General features: G+C 43.1%; 2 protein-coding genes across 2 annotated transcripts in view; both read left to right on the top strand.

Annotated features, from left to right (window-relative positions):
* Positions 1-5,902, top strand: part of LOC138359056 (flagellar attachment zone protein 1-like) — a 37,360-nt gene extending 31,458 nt beyond the window's left edge. Inside the window, exon 4 of the mRNA XM_069317750.1 lies at positions 5,872-5,902. Coding sequence (XP_069173851.1) covers positions 5,872-5,902 — 31 coding nt within the window. The remainder of the gene's footprint in view (positions 1-5,871) is intronic.
* A 482-nt stretch (positions 5,903-6,384) lies between these two features.
* LOC123745868 (proteoglycan 4) overlaps positions 6,385-16,691 on the top strand; it is a 54,359-nt gene continuing 44,052 nt past the window's right edge. The window contains exon 1 of the mRNA XM_045726959.2: positions 6,385-6,442. Within this exon, the coding sequence (XP_045582915.2) occupies positions 6,429-6,442 (14 nt within the window). The 5' untranslated portion in view covers positions 6,385-6,428. The remainder of the gene's footprint in view (positions 6,443-16,691) is intronic.

Below are 16,691 nucleotides of genomic sequence, written 5' to 3'. Positions count from 1 at the left end.
CCTCGCTAAACATGGTACGCTGCCTCGCTATCCATGGTACACTGCCTCTACCCATGGTACACTGCCTCTACCCATGGTACGCTGCCTCTACCCATGGTACGCTGCCTCACTACCCATGGTACGCTGCCCCGCTATCCATGGTACGCTGCCTCGCTACCCATGGTACGCTGCCTCTACCCATGGGACGCTGCCTCTACCCATGGGACGCTGCCTCCTACCCATGGTACGCTGCCCCGCTATCCATGGTACGCTGCCTCGCTACCCATGGTACGCTGCCTCTACCCATGGGACGCTGCCTCTACCCATGGGACGCTGCCTCCTACCCATGGTACGCTGCCTCGCTATCCATGGTACGCTGCCTCTACCCATGGTACGCTGCCTCTACCCATGGTACGCTGCCTCTACCCATGGTACGCTGCCTCTACCCATGGTACGCTGCCTCTACCCATGGTACGCTGCCTCGCTACCCATGGTACGCTGCCTCTACCCATGGTACGCTGCCTCTACCCATGGTACGCTGCCTCGCTACCCATGGTACGCTGCCTCTACCCATGGTACGCTGCCTCTACCCATGGTACGCTGCCTCTACCCATGGTACGCTGCCTCGCTACCCATGGTACGCTGCCTCTACCCATGGTACGCTGCCTCTACCCATGGTACGCTGCCTCGCTACCCATGGTACGCTGCCTCTACCCATGGTACGCTGCCTCGCTACCCATGGTACGCTGCCTCTACCCATGGTACGCTGCCTCTACCCATGGTACGCTGCCTCGCTACCCATGGTACGCTGCCTCTACCCATGGTACGCTGCCTCTACCCATGGTACGCTGCCTCTACCCATGGTACGCTGCCTCGCTACCCATGGTACGCTGCCTCTACCCATGGTACGCTGCCTCTACCCATGGTACGCTGCCTCTACCCATGGTACGCTGCCTCGCTACCCATGGTACGCTGCCTCTACCCATGGTACGCTGCCTCTACCCATGGTACGCTGCCTCTACCCATGGTACGCTGCCTCGCTACCCATGGTACGCTGCCTCTACCCATGGTACGCTGCCTCGCTACCCATGGTACGCTGCCTCGCTACCCATGGTACGCTGCCTCTACCCATGGTACGCTGCCTCTACCCATGGTACGCTGCCTCTACCCATGGTACGCTGCCTCTACCCATGGTACGCTGCCTCTACCCATGGTACGCTGCCTCTACCCATGGTACGCTGCCTCTACCCATGGTACGCTGCCTTTCCACATGGAACACTTCCTTTCTATTCATAGAATTCCATAGTACACAAATTATCCTTAAATAACCATATGTTACAAATGCCTCTAAACCTCACTTGCCCTCTCATACCATACCATCCTGCCTCCCATGTCCTTCCCATCATGCCTCTCATGCCATTCTACCCTGCCTATCATGCCACTGCCTTCACCACCTCAAGAGTTTCCAGGGGTCACGTTCAGTTGCTCCTTGACATTTGATACTTCCTGATCTCTCTTTCTCTCCCCTCTCTAGACTTTCCTTACCATTCAGTATTAAAATACAAATTCCACAATTTATCTCATGTTATCCCAGCAAGCACGACGCAACCAACGTTAAAAATAAAATACAAAAAATTGCAAAAAAAAATGTAAATATTGCGTTGCGGTTATGTAATTATCACACCTCGTTTTCAATTCCTTCTCGGTAATGTTGGCATACATATAATCTTATTTGCCAAAAAAAAGTTACCTTATCTCGTTGTTTATCAATATCTAGCGAGCGCTGTTGAGTTTAGCTTGTTACTACTCTCATTACGGGCTCACTATAGCCGGTGCTACTTGGAACTTTCTGATCCAGGTAGCGAAACTCAAACAACAACAGCAATTGTTACTACTCTTTAGTAACTGCTCCTTTGCCTCGAACGTCTATCTTTTAACTAGACTCCGTAGTGAGCCTTGATGTGCAGACAGGGTTTTCTTTAAACAAGTTTCTTAACAACTTCAGCTTGGATACACGCTTGACCAGGTCATGACCCGGTCACAGTCCATAATATCTGTCAGACAAATGCTTTCTTTCCGCACGTGGTGTTAATTAAGCAAGGTTTTCCTCCAGGAGCGTTGTCAAGCATAGCTTTCCTTCTACAAGCAAAGTCAAGACCGTCCACTGTGAACATTATCAACAGAAGCTTTCGTCTTCCGAGCACTGAATCGTCCTACGGGTTCAGGCTCTACTTCCCTCAAACCGCAAAGACATTCAACCTTTGCTTATGGCCAACTATATTCATCGAAGAGATATTCCAAGATCTATCTACCCAGAAGCATCTGTTAAAGCTATGGGCTTTAACAGTTTTGCATTCTCTGTGGATTCCTTTTCTTACTGAAAGTTGAGGTCTCCTTCTTGTCATCTTAACATAATTCTGCGTTGCAATGTTGTTCAACAAATATAATCCTCTAATTTAATCTTGATATAATAGTTTCCTGTTATAATAGCAAGAATCCGTCTTGGATACAAATATCCATAGAGATTCGGAATGGAAACAACAGTTGAGCAGCGGAGTTGCAGAATCTGTGATAAGACTGACGGACACCGCCTTGACCACTACCTGAGAGAATGTGAACACCTGAGAGACATTAGAAATATGTGTAGAATAATAAACCCCATATTGTTTGAGTTAGGAAAACACTATTTGTCAAATATCGATACTGTTCTTAAAAAATTCCCCTCATTTTGCACCCGTAAGATAACGTAAGATTTTAAGGGTTGACAAATGTTAATCTTCTTGTTTGAGGAGCTGTTCACTTGAGACAGTTAAGCAAGTCCCAGCTGTGTCTGGGTACAAGTGACAGGATGAACAACCCAGCGGGTTTTCTACCTATTGGAGGGGGGGGGGGGGGTGTTGTACATGCTGCTATGGTGGTGTGTCACTCACAGGATGAGTGGCGCTGCCCAATACTGTCACTATGGCGATATGTCCACTCACAGGATGAGTGGCGCTGCCCAATACTGTCACTATGGCGGTGTGTCCACTCACAGGATGAGTGGCGCTGCCCAATACTGTCACAATGGCGGTGTGTCCACTCACAGGATGAGTGGTGCTGCCCAATACTGTCACTATGGTGGTGTGTCCACTCACAGGATGAGTGGTGCTGCCCAATACTGTCACTATGGCGGTGTGTCCACTCACAGGATGAGTGGTGCTGCCCAATACTGTCACTATGGCGGTGTGTCCACTCACAGGATGAGTGGTGCTGCCCAATACTGTCACTATGGCGGTGTGTCCACTCACAGGATGAGTGGTGCTGCCCAATACTGTCACTATGGCGATATGTCCACTCACAGGATGAGTGGTGCTGCCCAATAAACTCGCCCCTCGGGGCAAAATTTAAAAAAATAAAGGTTTTCGTGCCAAATCTAGCCCTCTGCTTTTCTAGGATTATGCTAGGCTTTCGTTCTACACTAAAATTTAATTAAATTTATCCCATACAGTTGAATAGTTGTTAGTGTTTTAAAATGGTAAATAATTAAATTAAAATAGATATTGTTACTTCAAAAGTTAAAGTTAAATTCTCACTAAAAAGAACGAGGAAAAGTTCAAATTCTCAAAAGAATTTCACCGTACATTATCTTTAATGATAAACGCTTTTAATATTAACCTTGATGAGTTTTAATTAATAAAAATATGAAATAAAATTCAATTAACATACAAAGAAAGTCAGTTCAGCTTAGCAGCAGACAAAATAAAATTTGTGAACTCTCCTAAACAAGCCATTCCCAGGCAAACGCCTATATTTGTTGACAAACAAAAATTGTACTAGAGTTAATAAGAATCTTCCTTAAAAGGCACGTTCTTTTATTTTTTAAGCGTTTAACTATCACATCCTGTCCTTGCAAGGTCGCTTTATTATCATAGATAAAAGTCTATGTTGAAATGCAAGCCTATGATATATTTTTTAAAATATTTGAATATTTCAAATATTTTGAAAATAGTAATAAGTAGGTGTGTAATCACCGACAATATTTACTGAATCAACCTCCAAAGTATTTAATAAGGATTTGCAGTGTACGACTGAAAGCACCCGGTTTGGCAAGGTCGTGAAGATGCTGTTAGAAAGGTTTTGGCAGGAGACCTCCTTGTGTTAAGAGCGGTCCCGAAGGAGCAGGTACCGTACCTCATGTGTCCCGTAGCCTCGTAGGATTCTGACGCATTTCCAAGTGTTTAGTAGTCTTTTTAGTGAACAAATCCACAAGGGCCGTGACGAGGATTCGAACCTACGTCCGAGATCATCCCAGACGCTACCTTTATCGACTGAGCTACGAGCTTCGAGCTGCTGAGCTGTTCATTTGATGCATCACGCTATTGTGATTTCTGTGTGTAGTCTTTTAAGTATTTGTGGTCTTTGTCCGGGTTAACTGTCCGACGGTGACTCGGTCTGAGGTCAGGTTGACCCGCCCTGAGGTCAATATGACCCGCCCTGAGGCCAATATGACCCGCCCTACGATCATCATGACCCGCCTCGAGGTAAACTTGACCCGTCCTGAGGTCAACATGACCCGCCCTAAGGTTATCTTGACCCGCCTTCAGGTTAACTTGGCCCGCCCTAAGGTCAACTTGATTAGCTCATAGGTCAACTTGATTAGCTCTGAGGTCAACTTGATTAGCTCTGAGGTCAACTTGATTAGCTCTGAGGTCAACGCTTGATCCAATCTGAGGTCAAGTCGCTGCTTCAATTTGCTTTGATATGCCTTAACATTTAAATATAAATTAGTTTATATTGCACACTGAAACTCAGTATCCCTTAACACATGTGTGGGATCACGTGTGTAAAATTCAAATCAGGTCTTATGTTAGTATATGAGACGAATGTTTAATTTAAAATATATTTAGCAACTCTTCAAAGTTACTCGTAATGGACATTTGAATCAGGTTTGGCTATACTTCCTATTTCACTTTTTCTACAATGACGAGACCAGTCTGGCGAGATTGCTACCTACAGGACGTACTAGAATGATGTGCTAATTGTACAGGAAACTCACTTCACAGCCCCCCCCCCTCTCCCCCCATGTAACAGATGGGGGTAAGTTGATTAAATTTCCTATAAAATTTAAGTTATATGAAAAGGGAAGGCAAATTATGATATATATATTAGAGTGAGAGAATTCAAAGTATGACTCGTATTGTCATGTGAAGATGAGATGAAAACATTAATAATAATACACAAACTTATGTCAATGCTACACCCGCCCCATTTCCAAATCCTTATCATGACCCCTTCCCAGTGCTATATAGTCGTAATGGCTTGGTGCTTTCTCCCTGATAATTTCCTCCCATGATTAAAACATATATATATATATATATATATATATATATATATATATATATATATATATATATATATATATATATATATATATATATATGTGTGTGTGTGTCACAGAATTAAACACCACCTCTCAATTAGTGGCGTGGCTTGGCTCTCCTCAATACCTCGTAATGTGAATACTACACATTAGTAAAGGTAACTACTTCGGCGACTCTCCATATTATCCAAAACATATGCTTAATTAATGGCAGGTCTCATTTCCTTCTACTTTACTCTCTCCCTCTATTCAACCCCTTACTCTCGCCCTGTATTCCTCCCATTACTCTCGCCCTCTATACCAGGTGTTCTTTACCATTTAAAAATCGAATCCCATACCCTTAAGGGTATGGGATTCGATTCCTGAACAATTTTAAAAAGTATTAGAAATAAATTTATTATCACTACAAGTAACAATCAATACTTTGATTGTACAAAAACAACAGGAAAAATCTCAGTAGTCATAGCTAGCTTTTGTATTTTTTATTTACCGATTTTCTATAATATAAAATCCTTATGTTTTTCTTTCAACAGTTCTATTCCTAAAAATCCACAAGTAAAATAAAACCTCATTATTGACATATTTTGTTGCCATACTGATTTTGGTGACAATAATGATTTCGACTGTCTGGCTAAGGGAATAATGGAGGTATATTGGGCAAGCCATTGGGGGCCAAACCCTTAAAAAAAAAAGTTGAGAATGCTTTACATGTACAGGGGAATACCTCTATACATATAAAACTCGAAAGGGGGTTATATACAATTATAAATATAACGGTAATTCAAAAATATTGTTAATAATATTGAATAATACCCCTGTGGACACAATATCCAAGAGCAACGACAATTCAAAGATAATTATCGTCGTCGAATTAGAGCCAATCTTTGATATTATGCCCACTGGGACGAGAGAGAGAGAGAGAGAGAGAGAGAGAGAGAGAGAGAGAGAGAGAGAGAGAGAGAGAGAGAGAGAGAGAGAGAGAGAGAGAGAGAGAGCAAGAAGGGTGTTGCAGGTAAAGACAGTGAAGGTCGGTATATAAACGCCGCCATGCTGGGAGACTGCTCACTCGGAGGTAGCCGTCCGCGCAGACATGAGGATTTTGGCGTAAGTACCAGCCTCATGCTATTCCCCCCTCTCTCCGTGGCACACAAACTTGGATTTTTGCTTTGGTTTTACATTACATCCATCATATTTTCTCCCTCGTTACTCGTACGAAACACACAGATGGATAATTTACAAGTATGTTTCATCATTTGTGTCCTGTGCGAAGGAAATGCATTGTGTCGAATTTCCGGGATTATATTCAACGAAGACGAGGCTATGTACTGGAAATCTAGACTGAAAATAGGTGTTTATGCTATATATTCGTCTGTGAAGGGAATAATGCCCTCCATCCAATCTCAGAGGTTGTCTCAAGATGCCTGCAGACGTTGGGATTTTCATAATGTTTACTTTTGTTTGTATATTTTAATCGCCAGGGGGGCAAAATAAATTTGTAAAATAGTATGTAAAAGTTTTAAGTGGATAGCGTTCTCGTTGAAGTGAAGTTTAATCTCGCTTTGTGTGCGCCTTTTGTTTAATCAAATTTATATGAATAGTGCTGATATATAAAATGCTGTTCAACGAAGCATACAGGTATACTAATTGTAGCCTGATAAAAGTATACTAACTAGCTTTAATACTAGTATACTAGCTAGCTTTAAGATTAGTACACTAACTAGCTTCAAGACTTAAATACTAAGTTTAAGACTAGTATGCTAACTAGCTTTTTATAACTAGTCCCAATATTTTAAGGGCTGCTTTAAGTGCTAGCATACTAATTAGTTTAAGACAAATTCTAGAATGATATGCAGCTCTACTCAAGAGCCTCATGGAGCTCTTAAGATGAGAATACAATCTGTGCTCCTTATGTCATTCATTTTTATAAGCCCACTACGGGCTCACCGTAGCCCGTGCTACTTGGAACTTTATGTTCCAGGTAGCCAATCTTAAACAACAAACAACATTCATTTAAACATCAGACATGAAAACATCTCTGTGGAAGGTTGAGTCTCGAGACATAGCAGATATAGCCTATGAAAGATCACGAAACCTTCTGTGTGTAAGGTATTATTTACACGGCACCAACCATACGAACGATTGGTGAAAAGAAAATAATCATTATATACGATTGTTATCCCCATTGACATAATAAGTCAACCACATAATTCCCCGTAACTACTGCCTCCCATGCTGTCTTGATTGATTCAATTTGCGATTATTGCTGATGAAACCTGTCCCACTTCTGCTGGCATTCCAACTGCTGCTGCTGCTACGACCACCAGCACTCCCATATTAGAACTGAATCAAGTTTTGCAGGATAAATATCAGACTTAATGTGTTGAACAGCATAACCGCACCACTTCTCAATTATGAAGAACTGAGAATAATTACAGTAAATTAAGATATGCTCGAGGGATATCATCAACATGTTACAACAGCTATGGAAAATCAGCCTCTCTACCCTTGTATTTGTTTAAGAAAATGCCGCAAAAAACACCAATGCAGCTCAAGTGGTTTGCAATTTTGTCTACGTAAGTGTTGAACGTCATTTAATAGAGTTCGTGCTGGAAAAAATATATAAAGTGTGCAGCGAAAAAAAAGGCATAATATTCAGCCAAAGAAAGTGGTCAGATGAGAAGGAACAATAAGAGGGAGACTAATGTATGACGCCACTGGTCGACTGTCGTTATTCTAGGCTCGCGGCTCTGACGAAATCGGCCCACCACCGTTACACCGAGTTTTTTGTTGACCTTGATATTCAACCAACGCTCGGGGTGTCTGGGTTACCAATGATTTCCAAAGATATAAAGCGACCGCTTACTGATATGGTTCACATTGAGGGTAAAAGTTACGTCGGAGTTGCTTTCTGAACACTATATATAGACTTCTATTGTGTTTGTTTTAAATCTAGTACTATTTATAGTTATAGGTACTTTTGTACAATACTACAATAGTACCTATAACTCATGGAGATAAATATAGGAGCGCAAGAATTGGTTTTACTATTGTTAATATTAGCTACGATACTACGATATTTTGCTACGATACTCGGTGGGCGACACGACTCTGAAAGAACTCGACAACTCTTGGTTAGTTCTTAATGACTTTGGTTCACTGCTTGACACGGCTCGGAAAGAACTCGACTAGACTCTTGTTGGTACTCAAGGAGTCTGTTGGTACTAATCATGGGTGTGAATGGGAGAGTCAGGCCTGCGTTTTGGGTGTCATGGAGGAACTTACACCACACCGTGGGTGAAAGTGACCAAGAGTGAGACCACTGGGAGGTCGGGCGAGGTGTGATGAAAAACGTTATCATTATCTTATACTTCTTCTGTATTATTTACTGGTCTTCTTCTTCGCTTCCTATTTGCTGCTTCTTTTGTATTATTTATTGGCGCTTTAGTCCGCCTTGAAGATTTGTTACATTGTGTACTGGCCTAACTGTGCTTGCGGGAGTTGGGCTTCGCTCTTTGGTCCAGCGTCTCGAGTGGTCTACTGGTTACTGAGCCAATTGGGCTTAATTATATCTACATCTGAAACTGTATGGTGTCTGCCTTCACCAAATCACCTCCCAAGTGCATTCCAATTGTTAACTACTCTGACATTGAAAAAGTTCTTTCTAATGTCTCTGTGGCTCATTTGGGTTGTCAATTTCTATCTGTATCCCCTTGTACGAGTACCAACCGTGCTAAATAGTTTGTATTTATCTACCATATTAATTCCCCTGATAATTTTGGATGTGGTAATCATGCCTCATTTAACTCTTTTGTCTTCCAGCGACTTGAGATTCTATTCATGTAGCATTTCCTCGTAACTCATACCTTGAAGTTCTGGAATAAATCTGGTGGCATATTGCTGGAGCAGCGTACTCCAGGATTGGTCTGATGTATGTGATATATAAGGTTCTGAATGATGCCTTGAGGCAAATTTCTAAAGGCATTTCTTTCGTTTGCCAGCCTCGCGTATGCCGCTGGTGATATCCTTTTGTTGTGGGCCTCAGAAGACAGTTTGGGTGTGATTTCAGTCCCTACGTCTTTCCCTCTGTCTGCTTCATGAATGATTTCATCTCCCATTTGGTACTTTGTATCCGCCTTCTCCTCCCTCCAACTAGTTTCATTACTTTACATTTACTTGAGTTAAACTCTAGTGGTCATTTGTTAGACCATTCTTTTGGTTTTGTCTAAGTCATTTTGTACCATCTTGCTGCTTTCCTGTCTTAATCCTCCTCGCAATTTTTGCCTCATCAGCAAATATTGAGAGGAGGGAGTCTGATCCCTCTGGAAGATCATTGAAATAAATGACAAACAAGATAGATCCGAGAACTTAACCCTGTGGGACTCCGCTAGTGACATCTCGCCACTCCGAGACCTCAGCCCTCACAGTAACTCTCTTCTGCTGCTTAGGTACTGTAGTCCACTATCCACTGCAACACCTTCCCAGTCACTCCTGCCTGCAATGATATGGATAAATACGATTTTCGTGTTTCATCTGTTGGTCATGTTCACATATTTTATTTTGGATCCCTGTTTCAGTTGTCCTGTCTCTGCCTCATTCCCTGCTGATCAATTTCCTTTCTTCTCTTCCTTCCCCCTTTCTCCACAATCCTGACCAACACTTTTTCATCCCCCTCCCTCCCCCCCCTCCCACCTCCCCTCGGCAAGGGTGATCCAGCAAGACCCAGGAAAGTAAAAGGCTGAGAGTTGGGACGTGACCCGCACCTGGTTTGACCCCACGACCTACATCCTCCGAGCGGGTCCTTACAGTTACACGAGACCTCCACAGGACAAGTAAAAGGCCCTTTGTCTGCTGCCTCGACTCGCTGGCCTCAGCAGGAAGGAGAACTTGAAGCGAGAAAGATAAAGAGAGAGAGAGAGAGAGAGAGAGAGAGAGAGAGAGAGAGAGAGAGAGAGAGAGAGAGAGAGAGAGAGAGAGAGAGAGAGAGAGAGAGAGAGAGAGAACCGGTAATCATTTACCGAGTGTGATTACCTATGTCCGGCCTGGCAGAGAGACCTTCAACTGTCACCTTTGTTATAGAGAACTCTGCATGATGGTCGTCTTATTACTAGTAATATTAAATGAACAAATCCACAAGGGCCTTAATGAGGGTTCGAACCTTTGCACTGGATGTTCCCGGACGCGTTCCTAGTCTGTGTGTAGTAATTTTCTATTTCTGTGTGCAGTAAATATTAATTTCATTATTGCTGCTGCTGATAATAATAATGAAAGAGCAAAAGGTTGCTGCTACATTTAGTATATATATACAAGGAATATGTGCATATATACATACATACAATCCAACAGTTCTTTTCAGCAGATGGAACAAGTTAATATAAGTCGTGAAGTGGCAAGATATATTGCACGAGGCGGGATTGTTCATGGGAAAACACAACACTGCAATAGTGCAATCAAGACCTCGTAGTATGATCTGAACAGTGGATGATATAGTGACGAGTCAGGCAGTGGCTGTAGCCGAGCCAGTAACTAAGCAAGCACTGGGAACAGGATCAAGCAAGCGTGAAATTGGGTGAAGCAAGATCTAAGCATAGGATAAAATGGGCGTACAATCGTGTGTGTGAAGCAAGGACTGAGAATAGGCTCAAGCCAAAACTAGGATTAAGCCAGAGAGAAATGTAGTGTTGCATACAGTGAAAATATTACCAGGCAAAGGGAGGTTGATGGGTGCACGGTGAGTGGTGAGACAACACCGCTTGAGGCTTGCGGTCGAGGTGTTCCCAGACTGTGTTGTGTTTACCTCGGGCCATGGTCCATGCTTCTCCTAACTCGGGCCATGGTCCATGCTTCTCCTAACTCGGGCCATGGTCCATGCTTCTCCTAACTCGGGCCATGGTCCATGCTTCTCCTAACTCGGGCCATGGTCCATGCTTCTCCTAACTCGGGCCATGGTCCATGCTTCTCCTAACTCGGGCCATGGTCCATGCTTCTCCTAACTCGGGCCATGGTCCATGCTTCTCCTAACTCGGGCCATGGTCCATGCTTCTCCTATCTCACTCTTGCCGCTTTCTTCATTTTCTGTAATTATTGTTTCCTTGATTCTAATATATTCTCTCTCGATTTTTTTCCCAGTCGCCACCACGCTCCCTACCTGCTTATATTCATCTCTCCCTTCCTATATTCTGGTCTTCTACCTACCGCAGCCCTACCTGGCATTACATCACTCAAAGTTTACACACCTTACTCCTCCAAATGTGTCACGAAATTCCAGTTGCAATCTTTGTCGTTATCACGGGCGTCAGAGAGACATTTGTCACTCTTATCAGTGAAACATTAAACCGGGGTCGCAAAGAGTGACGCTTACCAGTTATAGATAGCCTTACAAAGCAGCATTCATTTGTCTTCTTACTGCAGGCGATGAGTCACAATAACGTGGCTAAAGTATGTTGGCCAGACCACACACTAGAAGGTGAAGGGACGACGACGTTTCGGTCCGTCCTAGACCACACAATCGACTTGAGAATGGTCCAGGACGGACCGAAAAGTCGTCGTGTCCCTTCACCTTCTAGTGTGTGGTCTGGTCAACATCTTCTTACTGGTTCGACTTGTCAACAAGAAACGTGCACTGGACGTTAAATGTGTCGTCTTTTATCGGTCTTAAAACGAGGTCACAAAATTCCAGTTGTTAACCAAATTCATCTTACCACAGGATCACATTACTAGTTAAATGATGTCTCTCATACACTATTTAAGGCACCGTTACTTGACCCGTTGAGGTTAATGTCAATACTCCGTAGAGTGTAAAGGTCAGCTTACATGTATCACAGGTTCTTGTCAGCCTAATGTCAGCACACAAAACTAAAATTATTACTAACAATAATAACTCGTATTAGATGAGCCTGTTATTATATGTACTAATATTAGTTTTTATTAAATGAGGCAATGTTAATATTTTTTCGATTATTTTAATTTCCATATGTGCGAATATTAAGATTTAACAAAACTTTAGGCTTTTAACTCAGGAAAGAATTGCTATATTAATAACAAAATAGTATATAGCTATGCTTGTTGGCGGGCCTCTCTTCTTAATAAATATACGCATAGTGTTAAAACACGTTCGGGACTCGTATATTCTTGTCGATTAAATTGTATAAGGAATTTTGATGCTTTAACTAACCCTCCGAAGACTGATAGGCTATTAAGGCAAACACCATAGCAAGCAAGATACAGGGTTAGATATGCTGAAAGATGGACCCACGCTTTTTGTGTCTCTATTGTTTGATCTAGTCCTGGATAACGTTCATGACTAAAGAATACTACTTGCTGTTTGGTCAGAAAGTTATTGTTGTGGCCGTAATTACTAACCCCCAGAGGATGATAGGCTTTAAGCCCAATTGAGAAACGCGCTTTTTTTTTTTTAATCAGGGAGCGCTTGTCAATGGGTACGAAGCCATGTTTTAATATTTTATTTCGTGAGCTGCAGAGACGCCAGTCTTCTGAACGTGTTAGGAGTAACTTAAAGCAACTTAAGTATCACTTGCAGCAAGCTACCGTTCGCCAGTAGCAAGTTCATGGCTTAACTAATTGAACTTAATGCAAGGGGTCATTACATATTCTACTTAGGATATAACTAAATTTAATGTTTGATATTGACGATGCAATAGAACATGCCATGGATCGATTAGGGTGTTTGGGGACGAAACGTACTGTTGTACGGGGCCGCTTCCAGCGAAAATTACTTCACTGAAAATAGCCCACTGCCAACCAATGTTAACCCACTCTATGGCTTATTCTCTATTATCAACCCACCCTCGACTTCCAACCCACTCTGGTCCACTCACCTACCAGCCCACTCCCCGCCAGCATTATCCATTCACTTGCAAATTCTCAACAATCCACTTTCCGTTCAACAGCTCTTCCATTAGTTATCTCTACCACCTTTCTCCAGTTTTTCATTCGTCATCTCGCGTCCATTTCCTATGTTTGTTTACACATTCTGAAGCTGTGATATTAAATGTGATTAAGTGTTCTCTGCTGCACATAAGACGTAGTTGGTTATGTCAAAGTAACGTGGAGCTGATTGCTAAGAATATGGAAGGTAGCAGAGAACTGACAAGATGGTTAAGAGCAGCCTCAGACGTCCATCTTGCTGCTGAAGCCTGTCGCTAATCTGGTATCATGGCTGAATGTCGGTGCCAAAGGTGACACTTGCAAGGCTATATACACATTTGAGGTGCCAGGATGTGACACGGCAGTAAGGTGTCAATAGGCTGTGTCCCTGATGGTTTGTGTAATTTCTAGATAACGTCGCTTAGGGAATACTCTAACTCGCAAGAATTACAACCCGTTCATTCCCACTTCACAGCATCCCCCCCCCCCCATCCTTTAAGCATCCTCTTCCCCCACCTCCCCTCTCTCATCAGTACTCCCCCTGTCCCCTCTCCTTCCCTCAGCTGTCTTATGAGAAGAATACCATACAACAGTTTTCATAAAACATACAATTACACGTGTAAACATAATTACACAAGTGTAAATATAATGACAAAATCCATGTGGGAATCTGGAGGAAAAGACTTGTAGGCAGAAGGGGGAGGTTAGCGGAAGCGTAAGTGAACAGGAATACAAGCAATTTCAATTGCTTGTAAGCAATTGAAGCAAGCAATTTCTATCTATGGGGCCTGACAGCTGAGTGGACAGCGCTTGGGATTCGTAGTCCTAAGGCCAGGCAAATCGAGGACCGAGCAGCGGGGACGCTAAGGCCCCGAAATCATCTCAAGATAACCTCAAGATATCTATGACTTGCAAGCACGATAACGGGTGCCAGGGCTGGTGGTGGTGGTACCTCGCAAGTCCTTCCTTCCTCTCACTCACTACTTTCTCCTGCAAAAGTAGTTTTGGTCCTTGTGGTCTCGCCACCTCCCTCTTCTTTTGGTTTTATCGCCAGAACGCTAAACCGGTTTTTCTGGTATGATCCTTTATATTGTCTTTCGGGTTTACGAATTAATAAAGAGGGAGACTTTGGGGGTTTAAACGAAGTCGATTTTTCTTACCGTCATTTGTGTAATTCTCTAAGTCTGTAAATTATTAATTACATAAGCTTCACTTGTCATACTGAGGGACGAAAGCAGCTTTATGAACCACCTGCGATGTCTCGCCTGATTGTCTTCAGTGAAATGGGAATGTGGTCCCTACTTCGCAGAACAGATGAAAGGTCGTTGATCAGGTCTGCCGATGGGAGACTCCAGCAGAAGTAAAAGTGTTCCAGTGGGCACCGTGGCGACCACAAAACCAGGCCAGTAACTGGGGAGGTCTTGGCAGAGGTCTTGTCAACTCCGGTACCAGTTTTTGGGTCTAATTTTGGTCAATGTCAACCACTTTTCGGGGCTAACGTCAGCTAACGTCGTCTTAAACGACCCACGGGACTCGCTGTCTTGTTTCATAGATGTTGGGCCATTTGCTATTGATATATGTGGTGTATATATATGTTCTGGTAGTCCCTTGTGCAGCCTGTCCGCCTAAGGTTCCCAACGTCAAGAAACTGTCGTACTAAAATGCTCCCTGCTATCCCTGCCAGAGGACCTAAAACAGAAAACGGGACCGTATGTCAATTTCGCGACCCGCTACCATTTTCTAGTACGACTATTTTTGGTCTTAGGTAACGTATCGTTCACATGTCTATCTTGCTGACAAATGTGAGACAAAGAAGGAATTACATCACCAATCGCTTAAAAATTGTAATCTCTGACTAATCAGTTAAAATCTGCAGCGTAATACTAAAAATTAAGGCCCCGCAGTTTTCAATGCATCGGTCTCGACAGCTTAGGCGCTGGAAAAGAAAGCTGGAAGCTCTTGGGTCTCTTGTTGTTTCAATTAGCCTAGAACCCAGTTCCTTCAAAAAAACTGGTGGCACCCTTACCCTAGGCGCCGAGTGTCTCAGAAGCAATGGGGACAAAATTGTAGTGGTGATCCAGTTCTCTGTACTTACGGGACCTGGCTGATTCCCTGTGAGTGGCAGCGCCACCCGGATGTGCAACACTGAAGTCAATGTACATACATTTGAAGCCACATGTATGTATGCTGTCCTACACACATATGAAGCCACATGTATGTAGGACAACACCGTTCTCTTAAGCCGGTTGTCACTGATGATGAGACTGTCGCAACCGGACGCGGCCGGATGTTCAATCATCGTTATAACCCGGATATTCTTTACCGGATATATATATGAACCAAATAATGGGATCTTACGGGCCTTAATCTTTAATTAAAAACAATTAATTGCTACATTAGAATTTACTATCACGGGATCTTACGGGCCTTAATCTTTAATTAAAAACAATTAATTGCTACATTAGAATTTACTATCACATTTATCACTACGGTTAAAGCAGGTTTCTGGTTTAAATTGCACCAAAGTAATATAAAACAAAAAATATCATTGATGTCTAGCTTAAGTATTCATGATTAGGTGTTGTTTAAGATATATTCACTGGGCAATACATAAGAGGTCTGTAATCGTACAAATATTAAGACCCCCGCTGTAACGGAACGCAATTCCTGCACCCGGTTTTGCGACGCGCTTTGTAGAGTGGTTTTAAGTGCAGTAAATTAACAAAAATAATATAATAACATAATAATGATTTGGTTAATAATACTAATACAAATATTAGGGCTGATAAAATATCGGGTTAATTAATAATAAAAAACTAATGGTAACTAATAATAGTCTTTGGTTTTTTTATAATTATTATTTAGATAGTTTATTGTGACGACCACTATTATTTGTGTTGAGAAAATACATTAAACACTGTCATGAGAGGAAGGATGCTTCAGAGAGTCAAGGATGCTGGTGAAGGAAAACACGTCCTTATTTGACCAATATTATGTTTTCCCTCAGGTGAAAGCTTGGTGATGTGGGAGGGGGATGGTGGAGAGGTGGGGGGAGTGTTGGGGGTTGATGGAGGGGATGGTGAGGGAGGAGGAGGGTGTTGGGGGTTGATGGAGGGGATGGTGAGGGAGGAGGGGGTGTTGGGGTTGATAGAGAGGATGGTGGGGGAGGAGGGGTGTGTTGGGGGTTCATGGAGGGGGATGGTGGGGTGCAGGGGAGTGTTGGTGGTTGATAGAGAGGATGGTGGGGGAGGAGGGGGTGTTGGGGTTGATGGAGGGGATGGTGGAGGGAATGGGGGAGAGGGGTGCTTACCTCTCACAGACTAAAGAGGAGGCGAGGTCTTGCTCTTAATGCCCTGCCCTCCACCCCTTGCTGTGCCTCTTGAATTATGATTGAACTATTCTGATGTTCAATATTGTTATCGAATCTGGCTTTAAAATTGAGTATAGAGGTGGCTTCCACAACTTCTCT

Source organism: Procambarus clarkii, chromosome 88 (assembly GCF_040958095.1).
Source record: "Procambarus clarkii isolate CNS0578487 chromosome 88, FALCON_Pclarkii_2.0, whole genome shotgun sequence".
Taxonomy (NCBI): domain Eukaryota; kingdom Metazoa; phylum Arthropoda; class Malacostraca; order Decapoda; family Cambaridae; genus Procambarus; species Procambarus clarkii.
This window is presented reverse-complemented; position numbering and strand designations above follow the sequence as displayed.